Genomic DNA, 25,225 nt, shown 5'->3' on the forward strand with positions numbered 1-25,225 from the left:
AACTACGTAATCAAATTTTGTTCTGAATAGGGTCCTTTATAAGACATTAGGGGAAAAAATACTGACATAACACTTGTAGGAAAAGTTTTAAAAGAATAATTTTGAATGGTTAGGAAAACGATTAAAGGGGTGAATTAGTATATAGCCTTTTTTATGAATTTAGTTTAAAGGTACCTTTAAGATTAATTGAATCAAACAACTGTTGGTCTTGTTCAGGTGGACTTCCAACAGATCTCCTTAGGAACAGAATTTGAGACTATTTTTAAGATGTCTATGAGTTAATACTAATGAATAGCGTTTTGCCTGTAGTACATTTATAGAGCTAATAAAGTAAAGTTTATTAAATTCAATTTTAAAGAAAGTAAATATATATATGACATGTGTTTAATTAAAACATTATCTTTATTATGAAGCAGAAATAACATTGTTGAAATATTAGAAACCTTCTTTCTTATAGTAATCTAGAACTGGGCTCATTGAAAACTAAGCATATATGTCTGTTTCATTGCCAAGCTATATATTTCTGTATCCGGAATATTTAGTGTAATGTTAAGCCTGATGTGAACTATTAAACCTTTATAAGTTATACAATGAAGAAGTTGTTTGCCACTGTTCTACATGCATTTTATGCCCATCGGATAAACTGCAAGGCCTCATATGTAAAGTCTTACATTTAAAGCATCTATGTTCTTCATTGGATATGCTACTGAGGTATTTTAATATAGGGAATATATTTAAGTATTCCTTATAACTAGTGTTTTAAATGGCACCAAAAGCAATTTTTCTTTTAGCCATGTATGATATCTAAAGTAAATGCACTCAGTTTTTGAAGACTTCCTTTGCAAGAAGCCATCTAGACATGAATGAACTAAATTTAGTACCATTTTGCATTGCTCAACATCTTACCTCAGGGATGACCAAAATAAGAATAATTTACCTTAATGTGTTTTGCAATATGTAAGCTGGAATTGAATGACCATGGAAATAAAATTTCAGCACCATATGTCACATGCCAGGAAAGTCATAACTTGCATATCATTGCTGTGTTTTAATTTCTTTATTATAATATTGATAGTGTATTCATGTATTTAATTTTAAAAAGTGATCATTTGATAGTTTATATGGATTTTTATGTTACTGTTTTAATAAGTACTATTAGAGTGAATTATAAAGCAAGTACATAATGCATTTGAATTTAAACTTCTGTTATTATGCAAATATAAATTATTATATTTTATATTAATTATGAATGATTTGTTTCAAAATCATAACATAGTAGAATTTTAGTCATCACCCCATTAAACTTAGTCACAGCTTTATGGCTGTTTCTAAACTAATGGAGGCAGAGAAGAATAACTTCAAAAATCTTTATGTATATGTTGCACTTGTGGATTTTCAGGTACTTTGTAACTGTTTTGCTATTCATTTTGAAAACTGGTGACCCAAATGTTCAGATAAATTTGTCACTATCATTAAGTACTAGGAAAAAGACATAGCTTCCCTGTGTCTCTGTGGCTTCAGTAGAACTTGTTGTAACTCTAGGACCATACACCCTTGCCAAATGCAATGCATTTGGAAATTGAACCTATGAAAACATATAAATAGTTTTCAGGTCAAGATAAAGGGAAATGAAACAGACATAATTATTATTGATTTTGTATGTATAAAACAACTTGATAAGGACCAATTTAGAAGGAATTTGACTCATAAGAAATAAGAGCAGATGACCTAAAGTTTCTGAACAAACTTTTGTGCGAAACCATTAAACTTTAATAATAAACTGAAAATCAGAAATCAACTTAATTATTATAACATAAAACTGTTATGTCTTTCAAAGATGTGAAAACACTTTAATTTATGTTGCTTCTACACATTGATGTAAGAAATAATTTCACTTAGTAATAAGTACAATGAATTTGGTTGACAAAATCCCAATTTACAAAATAAAAGTAAATAAATGCAGAAATATATTCATTACCAAATCAGAAAATAAAAGCAATAGTTCTTATTGAGATATGATTTTTATTATCCTTTCAGATAATGGATTTAATCATTTTGGTATGCTTAGTAATATTTATACTATTAAAGTAATGGAACGTTGAGATTTGAATACAATGACAGTAAACCATTGGAATTTCACATTCACATTATACAGTCATCATGAATCCATACGTGAATGTTGATAATGTAAAAAAATATAAAATGATTGTAATATAACCATCTAACCAATAACATATGGAGTTTTAAGACCACTATTTTATTTGCTAATTTGCTTTGAAATATAAGCAGTTGCTGTTCTGTGATACATGACATGTCTTTGTGCCTTAATACTTAATTTGAAATATCCTTAATGTAAAAATATACCAAAGTAAATAAAAAAGGAAACACTTATTTACAAAACAATATTGTATACACATTATATAAATGCAATTGTTTCAAAGTCTTTTACAATATTGATAGAATCAGTCATTTCCATAATTTTACCATAAAAACTACAATGTTGCAAAGGCAGAGTGTAATTTTGAAATTTTAATAAAAATGAATACTATTTGACTGCCTTTTAAAATAATGCAGTTTCTCCAAGTATGCTGTGGAATTGAAAGCCTACCTCTAGAAAAATGATTCTTCTTTCATTAAAGAAAATCCATTCTCCATTTGGAGGTGTTTGAAAATGCACCTGAAGAAAGGAGAAACTTATGATTTTACCAAATGTTTTTTATTTGATAAACCTGCTAATATCAGTCATTCAGCCTATTGTATTAGCACCATTGGTATGGATTATTAATGTACTCTCCAATCATAATAGGAATGGAAATTTGCATGTGGCATACCATCCCTATTTTGTGGAATTTTATCTTACCAAGTATGCTATCATACAATATAAATGCAAATGTATAAGGATGTTTCAAATGATGATATATGACAATCCTGCATTTTACCAATACTATATATATAGATTTTTTTCTGAAAATATTAAGTGAAACTGTAAAGAAATAGACTTTAAAGCATACTCCTTCAACTCACCAGAACACAAGGAGAATTTCTTTAATTTCCTTGCCTATGTTGTTGTTGTGATATATATGAATGTGAATGTAATTTGATCTCCTTCTAGTTCAACAACCCTGGAAATCATAAAACTTCCTATTGTATGATTTATTTTGATGGTTAAATGCCAACCATTGCATATATTCTCTCTTTTAGTTCATATACTGTAGCTTGTGCTTAAGTAACTATAGCATACTCTAGGCCTATAGCCTGTGGTACATAATTTCACAGTTTCAAAATTGTTGAGGGGAAGACCTTCCATGTTTTAGGAAGTTATGAACGTAATATAAATCTCATGAGCACCCACAGCGGTCTACTACCATGGCTGGAATTTTCCCATATATTATTTGCTCTTTTCCATTAAAATATAACATATTAATTGGAGACATCTTTGTGGGAGTACAGCAAGGGCCTGCTGAACCTCGGGGGTTTGCTTGGTGTACAAGATGAGTATGAGGATATTTTTGTAAAAATACAAATTCACACTCTCCAGAGCAGTAATTTGCCTTGTATCTTTTGGGTGCAATAATCCAGTCCCATCCAAAAGCTTCAAAATCTACTGTTAGTGGGTACCGACAGCATCGTGATTCTGTTGAGTGCTCATCACAGTCAAGCCCAAAATCTCTTCTGGATCTTTTTGGTGTGTCTGTAACCTTGACCTCTAAAAAGGGATTCTGTGTGTAAAGGAAAGAATAATTAGTAATATTAATAGAACTTAATGAAACTTCCGAAGTCATTATTAGAAGAAACTAATCATTTGTTTATATCACATTTAATTTTTAAAAAAGCATGGTATTGAGGAATTTTAATTTACACTAAGCTTGGGTTTCCTCTTATGTCTCAAAGAATAGAACAATAATACAAATTTTTCTACGGTCAGTTCATTCTGTTTTTTTAATTTTTGTTTTCCCTGATTTGATTATCAGACTGCCTGATTTTCAAGGCACAAAATAGATGCCTTGAAAATTTTTATGGGAAGAAAGGGAGGACAGGGAAGGAGACTGAGGAAGAGAGGAAAGAGATGAGTTTCCCCTTTTCATGGTTGTTTATTGTGTGTTGACTACACAAGTCTGATGATTCCTGGAGGGATAGGTATGCTCATCCATCCAGTGTTCCCTAGGTCTTTACTCAGGGAAACATGGATGTCAAAGCCAGAGCAAAGAGCTACCTCTGAGCAGTGTGTGGATTATAATGGGGGAAAGGAAAGTAGGGTGTTGAAGGTAGTTCCACATATATTGGGTTCAAAAGAGAATCCCTGAAGGAGGGAAAGACAGATTTATAAGAAGACATAATAATGTCCTTTTTTTTTTAGTCTTTTACTGAAAAATACTTCTGTTCAGGTATTTAAATAATAAAATTTGCCAGCACTGTTACTGCCCCAATCTTTCAATGTAAGATTTCATTTACTTTTAAGTGGAAAAATCTGAGGAATACATCATATTTACCACCTGTTTAATTATAATTAAAACCTATCACATTTTGATCATTAAAATACTACCTATAGAAAAGAATACTTTCCTAAATAATTGATAGTTTTAATTTTGTATAAAAATGAAAATGGACCAGGTAGTTGTCATTACTTAAGATTGTCAAAAAGAGTGATATCATTTGGGAAGTCAATAATATTTAAAGTAGCACATATAAAAAATAGATCATTTGGAAAATTATATAGTCTTTTAAGCAATATGTTTTCACTTATAGAAGATCTGATTTACTAATTATATAATTACAGCCATGACCATTTATAGATTTAAAAGATAACTTGTATTTATTGTTTCCAAGTATAATCTTCTGTTGTAAAATTATGCCAATAGAGAGAAGTAAAAATACTTGGTCACATTAAAAACATTTTTAGAAACAGAAGCAACAGGACTCCATAAGCTAGAAAAATTACCCTAAGTTTATACTAGGTTTCTAAATTTTTTGAATCAATTTTTATAATATATAAAATATTGTCACCCTTGGCCCGATGTTAAATTAGTTGGCATTTCCTAAGTAAACTCTTGCACAAGAATGCTAAGGCAGATCAGAAACAAGCTAGGTATCAAAGGTTAAGTAGCCTGGAAATTGAAATTTTATTAGGGGTATTCCACAAAGTAATATACACAGGCACCAGTATGTTAACATCCTGCAAGTACTGAACATATTTGTCAGAAGGCCCTTAAATATATTTTGTAAAATATGATCCTACATGTATACTTAGTTAATTGATATAAATAAAAACAATTTAAGTATAATCATAACTCAAAAAAATTTTTAAAGTTCATTTTTTCTGCTTTATGTAAAGACAATATTTTTCAACACATTTGGGAAAAATAAATGAGAGAAAAATGTTCTGATTTGTTGGGTATGTATTAAAATCTATAGAGTTCTTATTTTTATTTATATAATCATATATCATATCAATGAGATCCACTTTATATTTCATTACCAATTCAAAAGAACTCCTTATGAAGTTAAAAACCATGGTATGGTTGTTTTCTAAAATCTTCATGCAAAGTAAGAGTAGCAAGGGAGTGTTTCATAGGATATGAAATTGGAAACCTACATTTATTGGGTACAGGGGCTACCATTGGGGTAAGATACTTTTGTCTAGCTTGTAAGCATAGGAAATTGACAATTATTTTCACTATTATTTGTTCACAGTGTGAATAAAAACATAACAAAGTAGTTAGAATGTTATTTTCAGTTATCTCTTACCAGCCCATCTTCTTCTGGTCCTGGGAAGGTTACAGCAAGATCATGACCATTCTCATCTAAAGCTTTGATTTCAATGCCTAAGTTGGATTCAGGTTGTTTGAGCCAATTTTGCAACACTGTCTTCACATCAATGCTTTGCCAAATACCAGTGCCTGGGTTCATGTCAAGTTTCAGAGATCGGATTCCAGTATACCTTGTACCGTCTTTCATGGGTTTGATGAGTCTCAGGATTTGCACAAACACCGTTGTAGGAGTCTTGACGGGTCTCAGATAAATCCACAGTTGGGCCTTTATTACTTTATTATACTGTATTTTAGAGCTAAACTTAAAGAAGCAACATTTGGGTTTTCCTTCAACTTGCATTAGAAAATCAGCTATAAATGAAGAAGAAAAAATTATTGAAATGAGTTCCCATTTTAAAATGAATAAAATTCCTCCATATTAATATCACTTTTCACCATTGGGATAATGTATGCATAGGTAGTCTTTCAAAATGAAATACTATGTAGAACTTCATTCATAACTCAGAAAAATATCAAAGAAAATAATTACTCTAGCTGTTCAGAGTTTTTAAGATACATGTATTTTCAGCTATTTATGAGGAATTATTCCCCTTCCAGAGAACTAAGGACTAAGGAAACTTTTATAAAGGAATGAGCAGTGGATGAAATTTTCAAATGATGATGATTAGAGAGAACAAGAGACACTGTGGAGGAACATCCACTTAGAATTCTTTGGGAATCTGAGTAGTTACACTTACTGAGCAGCTGTACCAATCAGTCTGGATGAAGGAACCCTTCCCCCAGGCCTGAATTACCTGGGGACAAGACACACTGAGCAACTTACTGAGCCTCAGGAATGAGCAGAAAATTTAGTACATCTGTTACACTTGGCCTTGGAATAGCCTTTCAAAGGAACAAAATTAAGCAGGTAATTAGCACAAAAAATTTAGATGTCATATTTGAGTTGTCTCACAAGTTAGAAAGTATTGTCTTTAGGGCCAGCCTGTCACTGTAGGCACAAACACTGACAATTTCTTCTCTTCTGGTGTTCCAAAATTGTGAATAAATAAGGCAATGCTATTCCAGGACTATTTGATAGCAGAATCTTAAATGAAAATTATTTATTGCTTTGTAATCTGGGTACTTAATAAGGGAAAAAATAATTTGAAACTCTTTCAGTCTGGTTTAAAGTATGTAAAGTGCCTTATTAAGGCAAGATCACAGACACATGGCACAAAAATTTTTCTTGTCATGCCTTCTCTGTCAAGGTGCCTATCCCCCCTTCCTGAACAAAGTATTCTTTTTGAGCTAACTGAAAAAAAAAACTGTATGAAATATATTATCTTTCAGAAACAATGTTGATACTACAGTTAATAGTCTTCCCTCTCATGAATAATAAAATATTTTAGAACATTATTAGGCAACATGCCTGCATAGAAATAGGCAGACTGGGTACTCTCAATAAGAGTATTATGATCAAGGTACAGGACATCGTGAGTCACAACCTACCCGATTAAAATATTTATTTCCTAGGCATTTTCTGATACTTAGCTCACAATTATCTCTAGGTTATATTTACTTTATCAATGCCCTTACTAAATTAAATATTTAAATTTATTTTACTCTTTGGTGTAAGAGCTTTCAAAATTAAGTATTTTATTTTATTAAGAACATAAAAACATTATGAAAGATGGTTTTAAATAACAGAAATCATTCTAGGTGCACAGCAGTGCTCAAATAAGCTTAAACATCCAGCAAATTTCTTATGATTAGTGAAAAACTTATTATAAATGCTTATTTTGGACAAATAAATGCAATTTACAATTTTATGTAAGTTCTTAACATTGCTTGTGGTATTTCCCAGTCCTTCTCTTGGTAGTATTAATCAGTGAAAGTATAAGCATGCTGTATTTTCCATAGTAAACTGAATAATACTAATGCTCTACATTTTTTTTAGATTTTTACCTCTATAAGGAAATAAATAATGCAGCATATTTGTCTCAATATATTTCTCATGAAACCTTGAAAAAAAGAACCTCTTTTTTTTCTCCTACTTACAAGCCAACAGCTTGTTAAAAGAGCCTGAAAATAGATCTGTTTCTCATAAACACTAGAACAACAGTCAGCAGAACTGATGATATACACTAACAGAACTACTTACACTCTGTAGGCATGGTAATGATTGTTTCCGTCGTAACGTGATAATCATCATCTTCCAAAGAACCATCACTGCTGTCATCCCTCTGAACATCGTACTGATCAATCAGTTCCCGGAGTGGAGGAGCTTTGGGTAAAAGTTGTCTTATAGCATCTTTGCTGATGTTAGGAGCTGTTTCCAGACGAAGTTTACTGAGAATCTGAATTTTTATGGCTTCTATTCTTGAATATTTAGTGTTTTGTCTCCAAGTACATGCATTACACAGCCCCTCTTTTTCCACATTTTCTTTTTGCTCACTGTTCTCATTTAGATCCACTGGACCAGCAACAATCAGCATAAACAGGTAAATATAAACATAGATTTGCAGCTTTCGCATGATTTTAAAACCAATACAATCCTTTTCCTGGTTCTTCTTTTTTTCCTTTTGCTTTTCTTTTGCTTTTGAGCAATCCCAAGCAAACTTTTAATGCACGTACAGTCTGAGAGACAACTTGCCACACCAGTGAATCTTTTATACTGTATTCCAAGTGGCTTTTTATATTCCAACTTAGATGAGACAAGTGTCGTCAGGATCTATGATTGGCTCTTGCTCCACAATGAATCTCGCTGTCAGAGGTTAAAACCCTGTCTGTCACAAGTCACCAAGCAGTATTTTGTTACAGTCGAGGGTGAGCTGATTCATTTGACTACTTCATAAAAGAAATAAATCCACAAATAATGAAAGATATATGTGACATTTGAAAAATTAAAGTTCATGTTAATAATCATGTTAATAATAATATAAACTACACTGAAATCTTATTTTTATAAAACTCTCAAGTTATAATTTAAATTAGTAAATTTAAATTTATACTTCATAATTAAAATATAAAATGTTACTTCCTCAAAAATTAAAATGATTCTATATTATTTAGGCAAGTGTTTAAAGTAAAATTATTTTTATTTGTTGTATTATTTTTAGCACTTTTTAATTAGGGAATAAAAATTAGAAAGACCTGAATTAAAAGAAAAGTAAGATTGTGATACTATTAAAGATTTTCATCTATAATTGAAAAAACTTGTTTTCCTGACTAAATTGTTAGCACATATTGAAAATCATTCTTATAATAGTATTACATTGTGCATGAAATTACTTTTAAATAGTTTAATGTCTTTTTTTATACATTGAAAAATGAATTTTCCAAACAAATTAGTTTTGACTGATTACTATGTTGTTTCCTACTCTGAAGATGCAGATTAATATCACTCAAAAGTATTTCTTCATTGTTGATTACCAAAAAGGTAATATTAACTAATAGAAAAATCTCAATTTCGAATAAGAAGGCAATGGATTTTATAACTGGCATTGCAGCATTTATTATAGTTTATTTCAGATTTCCAGTGGTAAAAGTAAAAAGTATAATATCTAGTTTTTAAAAACTGAATCTGAATATTCAATTTATAAATTTTACATAAACGTGAGAGAGCACCATAATAGAGGGGTGCCCTTTTGTTGTTTCCCAATACTGTGATAGGTTTGCACCCCTTTGCCAGTTTCTCATTTTGACCAGAGGGCAGACACCTGGCAGGGATTTGGGGTAAGGTCTGGGAGCAGAGAATAGAGCTTTTTGTTCTCTAAATTTAAGTGGCCTCTATAGGGATCAAACTCTCACCCTTTGCTTTGGGAACCACAAGATCTAATCAAATGAACTATTAAAGAGCTAAATAAACATAGCCAGCAAGGAACAGAAGATGTTTCCAGGCCACAGGAGATTTCTTCTTCCTACTCCTTTTTTAGGAAGCTAAGGATTCCTAAGAGATTTAATCCATTACGTTTTTCCCCAAGAGAATGCAGCGGCTCATATCAAATATTCATTTTTTAGGTCACCACCATTTTTGCACACTGTACACCAATTTACTGCCTCAGTGCACTAAAATGCAACTCAGTAGCCTGAAAAGTTAATGCATTTTCATCAAATTCTTAAGAGGCATCTACATCTCTTGAGAAAAAATGGCCTTACATAATGCATTGGATTTGCCCATCATTAAAGATTAAGGAAAACCAGACACAAACCAGATGCCCTGAAGATTTCAGATCCTCTTTGTTATGGGACAGTATTAGATGAAACTTGTTAAGTTTTGTTTGGAAAATTCATTTTTCAATGTATAAATCTTTGTAATGTTATGAACATGTGCTTCTGGATACTTTCCAGAAAAATAAACCTCTTTAAAAACAAAACAAAACACATGTTTAGAATTATCTAGCAGTTGATACTCATGCACTAGAGTCAGACCTGAGTTCAAGTCTCAGTTTAACCACTTCTAACTATGTGATAATGATTGAGATAGTACTTAACTTCTCTTACCTTTATTTTCCTCAAAGGGGCTTGGGGAGAAGTAATTTAATAATGCATGCAAATTGCTAAATATAGCGCCTATAATACAGTAAGCAATCAATAACGGGTATTTGTGTGCTTAATGTTTGTTTGGTGCTGTGGGGTTTGAGAATATGCTTAAAATTACTCTCCACATGAACTGAACTGCTTCAGGTCATAGCTGCCAATTGTCAGTTTACATGTGAAACTTCCCAAAGCAAGTAAAATTTTCTAAGGCAGCCATTTAGTAGAAGACATGTTTTAGCTCATTATTCTTATTACCTGGAATAAAGTAAACAAAGGTTGTCATTTTCACATAGTTAATTCTCATTACTCATGAAATACATATTTGGAAATTTGCCTACTTGCTAAAATTTCAAAAAATCAATACTCCTCGTGCTTTTATAGTCATTCATTGAGCAGCAAAATAAATGAGGCTTCGGACACACAGGTTCCCAGCTGAGGCCAGACAGGGCAGTGCTCTGCCTTACTATTTCAGCCCTCCCACTTTGTACAAGTACCCATTTTCCTGTCTATTTAGTTCCACATTTTTTCCCATTTTTGTGCTTTTTACTGTTGTTGCTGATTCTGCTGTTTTCAAACATAGTGCTGTGCAGTGTTCTTAAGCACAGGAAGGCTGCAGTGGAAAGTAGAATGGTGATTGCCAGGGTTTGGGTGGGGCAGTTAATGTTTAATAGAGACTTTCAGTTTGAAAAGATTTTAAAAAGTTCTGGGGGTAGATGAATGGTGGTGATGGGTGCACAGCAATGAATATACTTAATACTACTGAACTGTTAACTTAAAAATAGCTAAAATGGTGAGATCTATGTCATGTATATTTTACCACAAAATTTTAAATGCCAGGATATGTCATAAGAAAATTTTTCCTTATGAAAAAATATATGTGTTAGAAAAGCTTTGTTCAGGAATGAAGGTAGTGCTTTTGACTGTGAGTTTAATGTTAATGAATAACACTATATATTAATTGGTTGATGAAAAAATTGTGACCAGAGGCTCTCCTAACCCTGTATTTTCTCTAGGAATTGAGTATTTGCTGATTCACAATTGATGATGAATTTCCAGAATATAACTACCATGAATAGTAGAATTGTTTGCATCTAATCAGCTTCTCTGAAGGACAGTATGAATGGATTAAGAAGTACTCAAGCAATTTCAAGAACTGTTTCTTCTCCAATGGCAATAACTGCAGCTCCCCAGCACAGAATGCTGGGAGCTACTCTCACAAAGGAGACCAGACAGGGCAACAATAGGACAGGTGAGGAAAGAAGAATTTCTTCCAGTCTATGGGAAGAACTTGGTTTGTGAACCTGTTGGCTTTGTCTTAGGTTAGAATTCTTCAAAAGCTGTTTCTCATGGCAGTCGTAGGAATGGAAGACAGTAGACTTGGAATATAGTTCTGGCTTTGTTCTTGATGTTTCATGTAACCTTGAATAAGTCATTTAGCAAAGGCTTCACTTATGTGTGTGTGTGTATATATATATATATATGTGTGTGTGTGTGTGTTTATGTATTTATTATTTAGGAAACTTTTGAATGCCTACTATGTATATGTACCTGGCACTGTGCTAGATCTGAAGATAAAACAATGAACCAGATAGACACAATCACATCTTCAAATAAATTATGAGGAAATAGGGTGGCGTATACCCTTTTCAATTGAGGTTTATCCCCTAAGGCAGTAATCCTTAAACTTTTTGATCCCAGGATGCCTTACACTACTAAAAATTATTTAGGATCCCCCAAATCTTCTATCTGTGTGAGTCATATCTATTATTATTTAACATATAATAAATTAAAACTAAGAAATTTTAGTTTACAGGCATATACAAACATAAGGACTCTTTGATGACAGAGTGATAATTGTCCTTATGTATCATGAAACCTCTGGAAAAGTTCATTTTACACATAAGAAAGAATGAAAAAAGACGGTCTGGTATTGTGACTCAGCGGTAGAGCACTCCCCTAGCATGGGCAGGACCCGGGTTCTATCCTCAGCACCACATAAAAATAAAGGTATTGTTTTGTGTCCGTCTACACCTAAAAAATAAATAAAAAAGAAAGAATGGAAAAATAAAGGTAAAAGTAATATTAGAATTATTATGAAAATAGTTTTTACTTCACAGACTTTCTGGAAAAGCCTTGAAAAACACCCTATGGGTCTCTAGACTGTGCTTTGAGAGCCATAGCCCCAAAGTAATAATATTTTTAATATCTTTTTTTTTTTTGGTGGACACAATATCTTTATTTTATTTTTATATGGTGCTGAGAATCGAACCCAGTGTCTCATGCATGCTAGGCGAGCGCCCTAACACTTGAGCCACATCCCCAGCCCCCCAAAGTAGTATTTTTACATTATTGCAATTGAATATTTCCCTCCTGTAATTGAAATCCCCTTCTCCCATTATCTTTGGCTCTGCTTTTAATAAAACATCAAATATAGTAATTTTAAATACTTTGTATTTATTTAATACTATTTAATTGTTGCCAAGAGTAGAAATATTATTGTATTGTAGTCACCAAGTACAAAATGGTCATCAATCTAGAGTACATTGTTATAGACTGAAATCTGTATGTAGGCTCTAGGGATTTCCTATGGATGGTCTTCAGGTCAGTCTTGAGGTGTTAATAATATTCATATTATGGCAAGGACTCCTAATGATGTTTCCATGAACAAAGTGGTTGCATTTCATTGTCATTCAAAATGCAGTTTTCCCCTCCCACCTTCCCCAAATGGGAGCTCTTGACTACTTATTACAGATTTGAAATACGGAAGACAAAAATAAGTTATAACTTGGCTTCTTTACTTTTTTCCTCATTTTTTCATTGAAAATTATACTGGACCCAAAGACTTAGTGTTAAATTTTATCAATTGTGCTCTCTCCTCTATTATTATAGTTCCCCCATGTTTGTGTTTTGTTTCACTTATTTGTCCTCCCATCTTTACCTCTCTGTCCTCCAAATAGACTTTGAGTTCCTAGAGGGAAAGATATTATTTTGTTGGTTTTTGATCTGGTATGTGGGATATAATTAGATGAACAAAATAGTGCTTATTGAATAATTAAACCAGTTAATGAGTGATTATACCTTTAATATTAGAAACTTCAACTTTTTAACTTTTCAATAGGTAAAATTACTGTACTTACAGACTTTCTAAGTTGATTTTGGCTGTGTTTTTAGTTTGCTCTGTGGTCTATTATGGTCCTCTTACTCAACTTAAAATTGATATTATAGGTCCTTAAAATTGATATTATAGGTCCTGTTGTTCTTGTCACCTCTACTGAGCACTTTGAGCAGATAAGTACAGACTTTGCATTTAATGATCTATGGCTGTTAGATCCATGGCTACACACATGTGGCTCTAAGTGAGGAAAATGTTAGTTAGTTGCTATGCTGGCTGAGGCACCACTGTTTAAGATGACCAGATCCCTTACTCAACACAAATTCATATTTAGGTCAAACTATGGAAGGTAACCACAGAGGAGAATAAACATCTCAAAAGAACAGTGGTATATGTGTGTGTGTGTGTGTGTGTGTGTGTGTAAATAAGACCAGCTCATTACAGTATGTTTTGCCTTGACCCAGTGGGAGAACTGCGAACTCATTATGTGTGTTAGTCTTCTCTACTTATTCCTCCATTCTTGCAAAGTATTAAGTTTTACAGTGATCTTTCTCTCCCTGATTTCTCCTCAGCAGGAAGGAGTTTTTACCCAGAACTTGGGATTTAACTCAATCAGGCTGATTACTCAATTTTTGAGTAATCAGCAGAGGTCCAGATGTCAACCTACTTTCCAGAATACTCTCTCAAGATAAGTTATTTAGCCACTCACCCCAGTGGGCACCTGTGAGTTCCTTAATAATTTCATAAAATTTAGATCTTTGTGCATTTTCTGGGTCATCTATATACAGCCTTACATCTAAGCATTTCTTCATGTCTCCAGTTTCTCCACTGTCTACAAATTCATTGCTCACAATTGAGTTTTTGACCATAATCAAGTTGGCATCAAGTGCCATCTGAAGTCATAGAGGTTGACTTTTATACAGCATTCATGGAAGTTCTCAATTTTTTTCTTTAAAAAAAAATCTTTGCATTATTCAGGCTTGAACACCCAACTCAAATAATGTTCTTATTCTATTGATAGCAAGTAAGTATAGCCATTGAAGTCTGTTGCCCTAAGGAACAGAGTTTGTACATGAAAAAATTTTGATTCACAAACTTATCCCTTTTTGCTGGACTTTAAATTTCTGTTTAAGTTGAATGATCTTGCGGTAAGAAAGCATGTAGGAATGTTTCATACTAAATTATACAAGTCTTTATTTGGGTTCTGAAACTTTAATTAGAGTCACACCATCACTATTGGTCTATGAACTTCCACATTGTTGCTGGCCTCCCTGCAACAAGAAAGCACAGACTTCTGCCTGAAGCTGTCAATTTTCTTTCCCAAGTTTAGTGAAGTTTAATTTCAAAATCTCCAAATGAGAAATTGAGTATAAAAAGTTTATCTTCACTGTATCTGATGAACAATTCTTTATGATGTTTTGCTTTACTTTAGAACAACCATATGGTTTCCAGAGCATATGACAGTATACGTTAATTTTAATATTTTTGCCCTTATTATTGTTAAGACTTAAGCTTGCAATGTTTATGGTTTTATTTGGGGGGAACTTTGTTTTCATTATTTACTTATTTATAGATAGGGTCTCGCTAAGTCACTCAGCCTTGCTAAGTTGCTAAGGCTGGCCTTGAGCTTGCCATCCTCTTGCCTCAGCCTTCAGAGTAGCTGGGATTAAAGGCGTCACCACCATTGTGCTCCACTTGTTTTGGGGGAACTTCGGGTTCTATAGACTTACTACAGAATGTTTCTATAAATTTAAAATTTTTAAATTATTTTAGATTTCTATTTTTAAATTTAAATCTTTAAATTTAAAAGTCTTAAAACCATTTAAAATTTTTTTCCTGATCTCTTCTCTCAGTGATTTGGAAGTAGTGATAGCCTTAGAAGAATTCAGTTCTTCCCAGGAGGGCACAGAAAATGATTTTTTTAATTTCCTTGGAATTACCTGAGCATTGTTTACATAATTCACAGAGGATTGGCTTTCAAAGGCATTCACTTCCAAATTCTTTTGCAAATTCCTAGAAAGAACACTTTAAAAATAAATGTACTCATTTATTTTATTCATTCATTTGTTCATTAGGCACTTATTAAGCACCTGGCTTTTGAGAGGTACTATGCCAGGTATTTGAGACAGAAAAAAAAATGTGATACTTTTTTCCCTAAGGAAAACATTTTGAATTTTAAGGCCACAAGGGTTTTAAGATAATTATATCTAATCTACTCATAAGCAGATGAAGAGACTTAAGTCCAGAAAGAGGTTATGTGACTTAAATTGGAATTAAGTACAGTCTGTTTCATTTAGAAAGGCAATTTGCATTGGAATATTTTTGAAGCACCAGTACTCTTCAATATTAAGAATTTTTTTTTAATATTCTCATTAACAAGGCCAATGCTCAATATCTTGATCAAAGCCACAGTGGTGCCCTTTGTTGCTGGACACAGTCCATGGTTCTGACTTGGCAACTGAAAGACCCAGTGACCTACTTTTGGAGAGTATAGGGGTTCTAATGTCTACTGACTTACTGACTGTGCTTTGGATGTCATTTGCTGAGATGCTGGGGGTTAGCCTTTTGTAATAGAATGTCATTGTTAACTCATTTTTTAATATTTTAAAATATATATCACATTCTTAAGATTTAAACTTGAAAAGTCTGTACTTTCTAGTAATTTTAACCATGAATAGTTCTACCTTTGACTTTCTAATAGGTTTTAAAATAGACCCAACCTTGAATTCTAAATTTTTTTTTCATTTAATTACATTTAACATGAACATTCTGGCCCCTGCTGGGAACTATAAGAACTACATCACTTGTGCAGTCAATTTTCATAAGGTCATAAGGACTTCAGTTTAAACCTTGAATTGGGTTTTATATATCTTCTCTCTTTCTTTCAGTAACATGGATTTTATTGAATAAGATCTGTAAGTTGGGCAGTACTGTGACTGTGATTCAAAATCTGCATTAAATATTGGTTATTTACATGATAATAAATTTAAATACACAATAAGATAATATTTTCTACCTTTGTTTTAAATATATATGAATCTCAAATATATTTTTCTCCATCCAACTTAGAAGAGAAATTTAATAGGAGAAACAGGTGATATTCAAATACTTGATAAGTATGGTTTGGTAAGGACTCCTTTATTTAGAATTTCACTCCATCAAATGCTTATTAATACCCACTATTTGATGGTGGGTGAGTACTGAATATATTTACATAAAATATTACCTTACCCCCAAAAGTGGATGGGTAACAGTTATAAAGTAGCACTTCAGCAAGTACAAAATCATGGAATGGAAGGACAAACCAAAAGTTTCATGGATGTAGTTGGAATGATTTCTACACATGGGAGACTCAGGAGTGGAGAGTGGAAGATGTATGGAGGCTGAAAACAGAATTATAAAACCACTCCACTCAAAAACCCATGAATACATTGACTTTTTCCCACAGAGTCTCTTACAAGTTCTCTTTGAACAAATTATTAACCTTTATTTTCTCATCCTCAAAATGGAAATAGTAGTCAAATTGTGAAGACTAAGTAAGATAATAATGTAAAGTGCCAAGAACAATATCTGGTTCTAAGTTTTTATTAAGTATTAAATATTGAAATAAGCATCAACATCTAATAACAATAACAGTAGTCCCTAGCAATTGATTGGAATCATTAATATTATTTGGATTATAAATTATATTGAGAATTTATAAATTGAAATTTTATAAAGTGAGGAGTGGGCATACATGATATAAAAAGAAGGAGACATGAACAAAACAACTAGAAAACTAGAAATAAATAGTGGAAAAAGATATGCCAGACAAATGCCATCAAAAAGAAGAATGAAGCGTGCTATTAGAAACAGGATTGAATTTAAGGCAGAAAGTGTGAAACAAAACTAAGAAGGAAATTTTTGTGATGATAAAGGGAAGAGTTCACACAGAGGATATTTCTTTCACAAATCTTAAAGCACAGTAAAAAGAAATATTTAAAACAACTAGAACTACAAGGAGAAACTATAAGAAACAAAATAGTATTAGTAGACTTTAATATATTTCAACATATTAATAGGTAAAAGGAGAAGAGAAGACAAGATCATTTTAATAGATTCCTATAAAGCATTTGACATAATTTAAATAGAAGCTTTAATTAGTATCATTTCTTATTTGAAAAAATCTTCAGTAAAATACAAGTAGATGTGTATTTTCTTGAAGTGATAGACCAGTATTATGCTTACTGATGGAGCATTATAGATATTCCCATTAAAATAAAAATGTTATGTGTAACCTTAATAAAACTATTATTTATTTTTATGGAAGTATTCCTAATACATTAAGAGATAAATAGTGGAAAAATAGACATAAGTACAGACAAGAAAAAAATAATTATAATTTTTGCCAATGGTATAATTTAATCTCTGCAAAAATATATAAAGAATAAACTGGAAAAAAATATATGAAACAGGGCTAGTATTGTAGCTCAATGGTAAAGCACTTGCCTAGCATGTCTGAGGCACTGGGTTTGATTCTCAACACCACATATAATAAATAAAATAAAAGTCCATGGGCAACTAAAAAAAGCATATGAAACAAATCTAGCAAGGTGGCATATTTACAAAGTTAATTCCCTCTGAAATTATAGATTCTCTTTATGTAAAAAGTAAATAATTAGGAAATACAATGAACAAAAGATACCATTCCAAAATCATACAAATCTAAACCAAACCAAATAAAAGTACCTAAGCAGAACTTATCTAGAAGTATGCAGGCATTCTATTAGTAGTTCTTAACCCCGACTGAGGTTAAGCTCTCAATAAATATACAATGCTTGTGCTCCACACGAGGTCAATTAAATTTTTAGTAATGGGGCTTGGACATCTGTATTTTTTTAAACCACTCAAGTGATTATAATGGACAACAAGAGTGAAGAACCACTGATCCATATGAAGAAAATATTAAAACTCAAATAACATATGAAAAGATATATTATTTTTTGAATAAGAAGACTCTCTTGTACAAATGCCATTCTCTTTAGTCTTTAAATACAGTGTAAACTGTAACTAAAATATTTGTAGATCTTTAAATGTAACAAATACTTCAGGATTGCTAGGTAAATTTTTATAAAGAAAACAAGTGAGAGGAGACTAGTGCAAATGGATATGAAAACATTTTAAGGTGTAGTAATTTAAAATAGCATGGAGTTGACAGAATAATAAAAAGGAAGAAAAAAGTGAAAAATAGACCTAATCATGTAAAAAAATCTATATGAATGACAAATGTGTCAGTAAGACCAAAGTTAGTAAATAGCCACTGGACTGTAAGCTCCATGAAGGCAGGAACTATTAAATATTTATCAAAAATTTAAATACCCATAAAATGAAACTCTGTGAGAATATGTGAGTGGTGATTATATACAATGATGTAAATTTTGGAGTATCAGACATTCTAATCTTGTATATGTGCATTAGTTTGTTTTGAGTTTTTTTTTTTTTTGCCATGATAAAATTTAACATTTTATCATACCATGACACACCTGTAATCCCATAGGCTTGGGAGGCTGAAGCAGGGGGATTGGAAGTTCAAAGCCAGCCTCAGCAACTTAGGTCCTAACTAATTTAGTGAGACCCTCTCTCATTTTTCATGAGATTTCTATTAACTAATTGCTCTGCCAGAATTTCTAGTACCATATTGAATAGGAATGGTGAGTGTGGACATCCTTGTCTTGCAGATTTTAAAGGAAATGCTTTTAATTTTTCCCTACTCACTATGATGTTGCCTTCGGGTTTGTCATATATAGTATTTATGATGTGGAGGTAAGTTTTTTCTATCCTTAGTTTCTTTAGTGTTTTTTATCATGAATGGATAATGTATTTTGTTGAAGGCTTTCTCTGCCTCTATTGAGATGACTATGTGATTTTTGTTCTTAATTCTGTTGAAGTGGCAAATTACATTTATGGATTTATATATGTAAAATCATCCTTAAAACCCTGGATAAAACTAAATTGGTCATGATGTGCAGTTTTAATATGTTGTTGAATATGATTTGTCAATATTTTATTAAGAATTTTTGTTCATCAAGATTTTTGGTATGTTTTCTTTCTTTGGTATATCTTTCTCTGGTTTTGGTATGAGGATGATAGAATAAATTTGAAAGTGTCCCACTCCTTTCTATTTCATGTAATAATTTGTGGAACATTGGAATTAGTTCTTCTTTAAAGGTCTGGTAGAATTCAGCTGAGAATCCATATGGTCCTGAGTTTTTCATTTTTGGAAGGCTTTTTATTACTTGCTTATATCTCATTTCTAGTTAGTGGTCTCTTTAGGTTTTCTCTGTACCTTTGGCTTAGTTTTGGTAGGTCATATATGTTTAGAAATATTCCTATTTATTCTAGATTTTCCAGTTTCTTGGAGTAAATTTTTTTCAAAATAGTCCTTACTGATTTTCAAGATTTCTGTGATATATGTAATGATTTTTCTCTTTTTCATCTCTAATTGGATTAATTTGGTTGTCTCCTCCCTTTCTCCCCCGCCTCCCGCCATTAGTTTGGATGAGAGCTTGTCAATCTTGTTTATCTTTTCAAAGAACCAACTCTTCATTTCATTGATTATATTTTTAAAATTCTCTTTCAGTTCTGATTAAATATTTCCTTCTTTCTGCTCTTTGTGGAATTGTTTTCTTCTTGTTTTTCAAGGGCCTTGGGATACATCCTTGGCTTGTTTATTTGAGATCTTTCTGACTTCTTATGTGGACACTCATAAATTTTCCTCTTAGAACTCCTTTTATATTATCCAAAGGTTCTGGTATGTTGTATCATTATTCTATTTGATTCTAAGAGTTGTTAAATTGTTCCCCTGATTTCGTCTATTGACCATTCATCATTCAAAAGTGTATTGTTCAATTTCCATGTGTTTATAAAGTTTCTGTAGGATTTTTTAGTGTTGATTTCTAATTTAATTTCATTATAATCAGATAAGATGCAAGAAATTATAATGGTTTTTTTATATTTGCTAAGATTTGCTTTGTGGCCTAAAATAAGGTCTGTTTTGGAGAAGGTTCTATGCCCAGCTAAGAAGAAAGTGCATTTGGCCTTTGTGGGATGAAATAGTCTATAGATTTCCATTTACTTAAAATATTTTTTAGATCTGAAGAGTCTTTACTGAGTTTATGTCTGGATGACCTATCAGTGAATGAGCTGTGTTGAAATCATCCAGTATTATTGGACTGGGGTTGATCTGAGTCTTTAGGTCTGATAGTATCTGTTTTATGTAATTAGGTGCACCAACATTTGGGGCATAAATAGTTACTATCATCAGATCTTCTTGTTTTATTTTTCCCTTTACCAGTATGATGTGACCATCTTTGCCTCTTCTGATTAATTTTAAGTCTGCTTTGTTGAATATGAGCAGCTAGCCTGCTTATTTGGGGATTTCATTTGTATGCTGTACAGTTTCTATTCTTGTTTCTCAGAACTTGGAGCCCATTGTGTATCCATAGTCTTTCTTTGCAGAGCTCCTTCCTCTCTAGCCTTCCATCCCACAATACCCAGTATCTTCATCCTCCCCAATTATTGATCTCTGTTTCCTTAAGATTGCTTAATTTTCTTCTCTCTGAACTATATTCCAAAATATGCCTTTAAGACAATTCTCATCATTTGTTTTCCTTCACTTAATGATCACAGTCTTGTGGTATAGTGTCCAATTTCTAAAAGCAGTTGTATGTGATATTTTATCCTGTGTTCCAATTGCTTACAGCAGGAGGGCAAGTATAGTGCCAGGTAATCAAACATGACCTTAAGTTAAAGTCCCTTTAGAAGACAAATATTAACAAGGCAGGGGTGGGACAATTTAAACACTTAGGACAAGAAAAAAGACTAACTTTCTTCTTTTCTTTAATCCAGACCCTTAAGAATAAGATTAACAATCCAATAGCAAAATGACCAAAAAAAATACATATTTTCAATAAACCAATGAAAAAATGTTCAACCTATGAAAAAATGTTCAACCTCACTTAAAATCAAATCAGAACAAAATTAAATTATCAGTGAAATACAGTTTATTATTTAAGTGTTAGGATAAGCATAGTAAAATAGCTTCTTTGTCTCTCTTGGTGGGTGCTATAGTTTGGATATTGAATGTCCTCTAAAGGTTCACGTTGAAGGCTTGGTCTGCAGAATGGCTATAGGAAAATGCTGTGGATCTTTGGGCGGTGGGGCTTTCTGGGACCTTCTTAAGACACTGGGGCATGCCCTGAAGAGGAATTGTGGGATCCTAGTGTTTTGCTCTTTCTGTTTCCTGGTTCATGAAGTGTACAGTTTTGCTCTTTCAGACACTCTTACTGTGATGTGCTGCCTTGTCAGAGACCCAAAGCAATGGGCCACCCAATCTTGGACTGAAACCTCCAGAACTTTGAGATAAATAAAGTTTTTCTTTTTATAAATTAATTATCTGGGGTTTTTTTTTATAATGACAAAACTCTAACACAATGGTGCTGTGAATTTAATTTTTTATTCACTATGCCAGATAATTTGGCACTCTTTCAAATTTTAAGAGGCCATGTCCTTTGACCCAGAAATTCTATTTCATATATATATATATATATATATATATATATATATATTAGGATTTTGTTCTCTGATAAACTTTCACAAACTCTCAAAGGTATCTCTAGAGCTTATAAAGTTGAGAGTTGGAAAAAAATATATGAATCCAATAATTAGAAATTAATTAAATAAATTATAGTATCTCCAGGTAAATCTATATATGCTAACATATATTGATGAATATAATATGATAAATGGGAAGGTAATTTTTAGAACAGAATCAATTTTATAAAAACAAAAATAGAGAAGTTATATTTGCTGTAGATACACTTCCTTTAATATTAAAATTTGCTGGTCTTTGCTCCAGACTCATATTCAACAATCAATATCCCTTTTGGATAGTTAAAATGAATTCCCATTTAACATGTCAACGCAGAACTCTTTGATTTACCAGGTCTCTCCTCCCCATCCAATCAGTAAATGGCACCACCATTGAGCCAGTTGCTCATGTCAAACACAAGAGAATCAAGGAATTTTTCTCACTAAGCTCTCTGAACCTCACTGTTCAGTGAGAATAAAGGAGTCACAAAGCTGGAAGGTTATAGGATGTGGTTTGGCATGGGTTGCTGAACATACAGCAAATATTATAAATTATTTCAGCTGGACAATAAGTCCATCTGACTAAGTATCCCTTTATTCTCACAAAACTCTACAAGGTTCTTCATCTTATACAATCTGCAACTTACCTAAGTAGTTCACCTTACTTTTTTAACTTTACAATGGTACAAAAGTGATAGGCATTCAGTAGAAACAATATTTCAAATTTTTAACTTTTCCCAGACTGTGTGAGTCAGTTTTCCAGCTGCTCACCACATCATGCCTGGCATCCCAATATCTCCTTCAAGGTCATGTCCCCATTTCTTATTTCCACTAGGCCCCACCTCCGAATGGTTCTACCACCTCCCAATAGTGCCACAGCCTGGCAACCAAGCCTTTAGCAACTCAGCTTTTGGAGATCATTTAAGATCAAAACCATAGCACAGGCTAGCAATATGTAGTGTGGTATTCTTTTGCGATGCTGGGCAGAGCAACAAGACACCATTCCTGAGTCACACAGTTGCAAAGATAAATAACCAACATTCAACAATGTTCTATCTTGCTAAGTTATGATGTTTGTAGGTTACATGTATTGAATAGGTTTTGACTTATGATATTTTCAATTTATGATGAATTTATCAAGGCCCCATTGTAGGTTGAGGAGCATTTGTATTTGTTGAGTTTAAGACTTTGGGTACTAACACTTCAGTGAAAAATGAGCTGGAGCTGGGGCTGGGGCTGGGGCTGGGGCTTAGTGGTAGAGCGCTCGCCTGGAACACATGAGGCAGTAGATTCGATCCTCAGTACCACATAAAAATAAAGATATTGTGTCCACCTGAAAATGAAAACAAAATACATTTAAAAAATGAGCGGTGTGTGTGTGTGTGTGTGTGTGTGTAAATCTTCTTATGTTTCTCTTTATTGCAGCCTGTTGAACCTGCCAGTAGATGATGGCCAGGTAAAATAGAGAACACTCTTTTGGTACCCTTTGGATAAGTACTAGGAACTTCTTGTTAGGCACTTCCTGTGAGGTGCTAGTCTGTACAGCTGATATATGCAAATATATATAACTCATTCTTCTTCAATTATATAAAAATTGTCCTTTCTCAGTTATATAAAAATACAAGCTGGTTTTGTGTCAAAGGATGTAGTTCTTTGAATAAATGTGACTTACTATTTAGTCAGCAAAACTGAGAGTGTTTAAAAATTAGTTTCATCATGTTATATGCTAAGTACTATTGACAAAGACAAAATTATTAAAGACATGATGCCCCTAATGACCTCACATTCCAGTGGGGGAGACAGACTTGTAAACAGATATGTTAAAGTAGAAAGTGGTAAGTACTCTTCTGAAGACTGAGCAAAGAGCTGTCAGTGCAAAAACACAGACAACTCTGCTGGAGGGAATCAAGATAGTTTAACAGAATAGGTGACATTTGAGCTAGATCTTGAAGGATGAGCATGAATTAGCCAAGTGGATGAGGTGATCGCTATATACGGTGTCTAGCACAGGGCTGCACTTAGTAAGACCCAATAAATGTTAACATCCAGTTCCAGTCAAGAAAGTGTTCCAAGCAGAGGACACCAGTCAGTTCAATTCAAGGAACACTTATTGAGTACCTTGTGTATGTCAGGCACTGCTCCAGGTTCTTCGGCCCTATGTGCCAGGCACATCCTGTGAAGACAGATAATTATACAAGGGTCTGGTATGAGCCATGTCCAAATCTACTATTTATAGATTTTGTTCTGAAGATGAAGCAGGGATGTTTGTTTTAACACTGCTGACACATTCCATCTTGATTGCAAACCCCTACTACTACTGCATTGATGGCACTGAGATGTAAGCAGCTGATGACTGCTCTAGACTTTGCTGCCTGAAGCCAGTGGTGACAGTCCAGCCTGGCTTCACCCTGTGTTCTGGGCCACTTTGGTCTGCACTTGAGGTCAGGTCCAGGCAACAACTCCTCCTCACTGCATGGATGGAAGAATCCAGATGCCTGCATTTCTCTTAGCTCACAGACCCAAGGGGTTCCATTTGCCTTCATTTCCATAAGCCCCTTATCAAACCCAGGCACCAAATCTTATGCTTTATTATATAGTACAGTAGCAAATAGTATAGAATAAGTAGACTCTATACTATTATATAAATTTATTGTACTAAACAGAGAACCTACCTTTCCACAGTTAACACAGAACACTTATAAATACAGGAAATCTCTATAAGTGTTTCTAGTGACTGTATTACTAGCATAACTAGGTTAAAAACAATAGAGGAAATGTGCCATGTGTTTTACAACATTATTTAATATGCACAACAATTTATTAAGATAGAGTTATTCTAATCATTATGCAATTACTAAACTAAAGCACAGAACATTTAATTTACCAAAGACTTGAAATAGTAGGACTAGGATTTGAAATCAGATCTCTTCCACTCCAAACCCACTTTCTTTCCACTACACCACACTCACAGAATCAATGCTACTATTTACTGTGTTTCTACCATATTCCAGAAACAATGTAAGATGCTCAAATATGCTCTAATCCTTGTGAATTTACTGTATACATGTTTTAAAATTATTTTTAATTGACAAGTAAAAATTTTGTGTATTTATGGTGTACAACATGATGTTTATATATATATATATATATATATATATACACACACACACACACACACACACACACACACACACATACA

The 25,225-nt window shown here is 32.8% G+C and overlaps 1 protein-coding gene and 1 long non-coding RNA gene across 2 annotated transcripts in view; one reads left to right on the forward strand and one right to left on the reverse strand.

Annotated features, from left to right (window-relative positions):
• Nucleotides 1-383: 383 nt before the first annotated feature.
• On the reverse strand, nucleotides 384-8,695 carry Mstn (myostatin). The gene is made up of 3 exons (XM_015481151.2): nucleotides 7,909-8,695; nucleotides 5,746-6,119; nucleotides 384-3,719 (listed from the first exon to the last, which is right to left on the reverse strand). Exons 1-3 carry the CDS (start codon nucleotides 8,279-8,281, stop codon nucleotides 3,339-3,341), a joined length of 1,128 nt encoding a protein of 375 aa, XP_015336637.1. The 5' UTR covers nucleotides 8,282-8,695; the 3' UTR covers nucleotides 384-3,338.
• Nucleotides 8,696-10,022: 1,327 nt separating this feature from the next.
• Nucleotides 10,023-25,225, forward strand: part of LOC125618156 — a 20,964-nt gene continuing 5,761 nt past the window's right edge. The window contains exon 1 of the long non-coding RNA XR_007349397.1: nucleotides 10,023-11,535. This is a non-coding gene — a long non-coding RNA (uncharacterized LOC125618156). The remainder of the gene's footprint in view (nucleotides 11,536-25,225) is intronic.

Source organism: Marmota marmota, unplaced genomic scaffold (genome assembly GCF_001458135.2).
Source record: "Marmota marmota marmota unplaced genomic scaffold, marMar, whole genome shotgun sequence".
Lineage (NCBI taxonomy): Eukaryota > Metazoa > Chordata > Mammalia > Rodentia > Sciuridae > Marmota > Marmota marmota.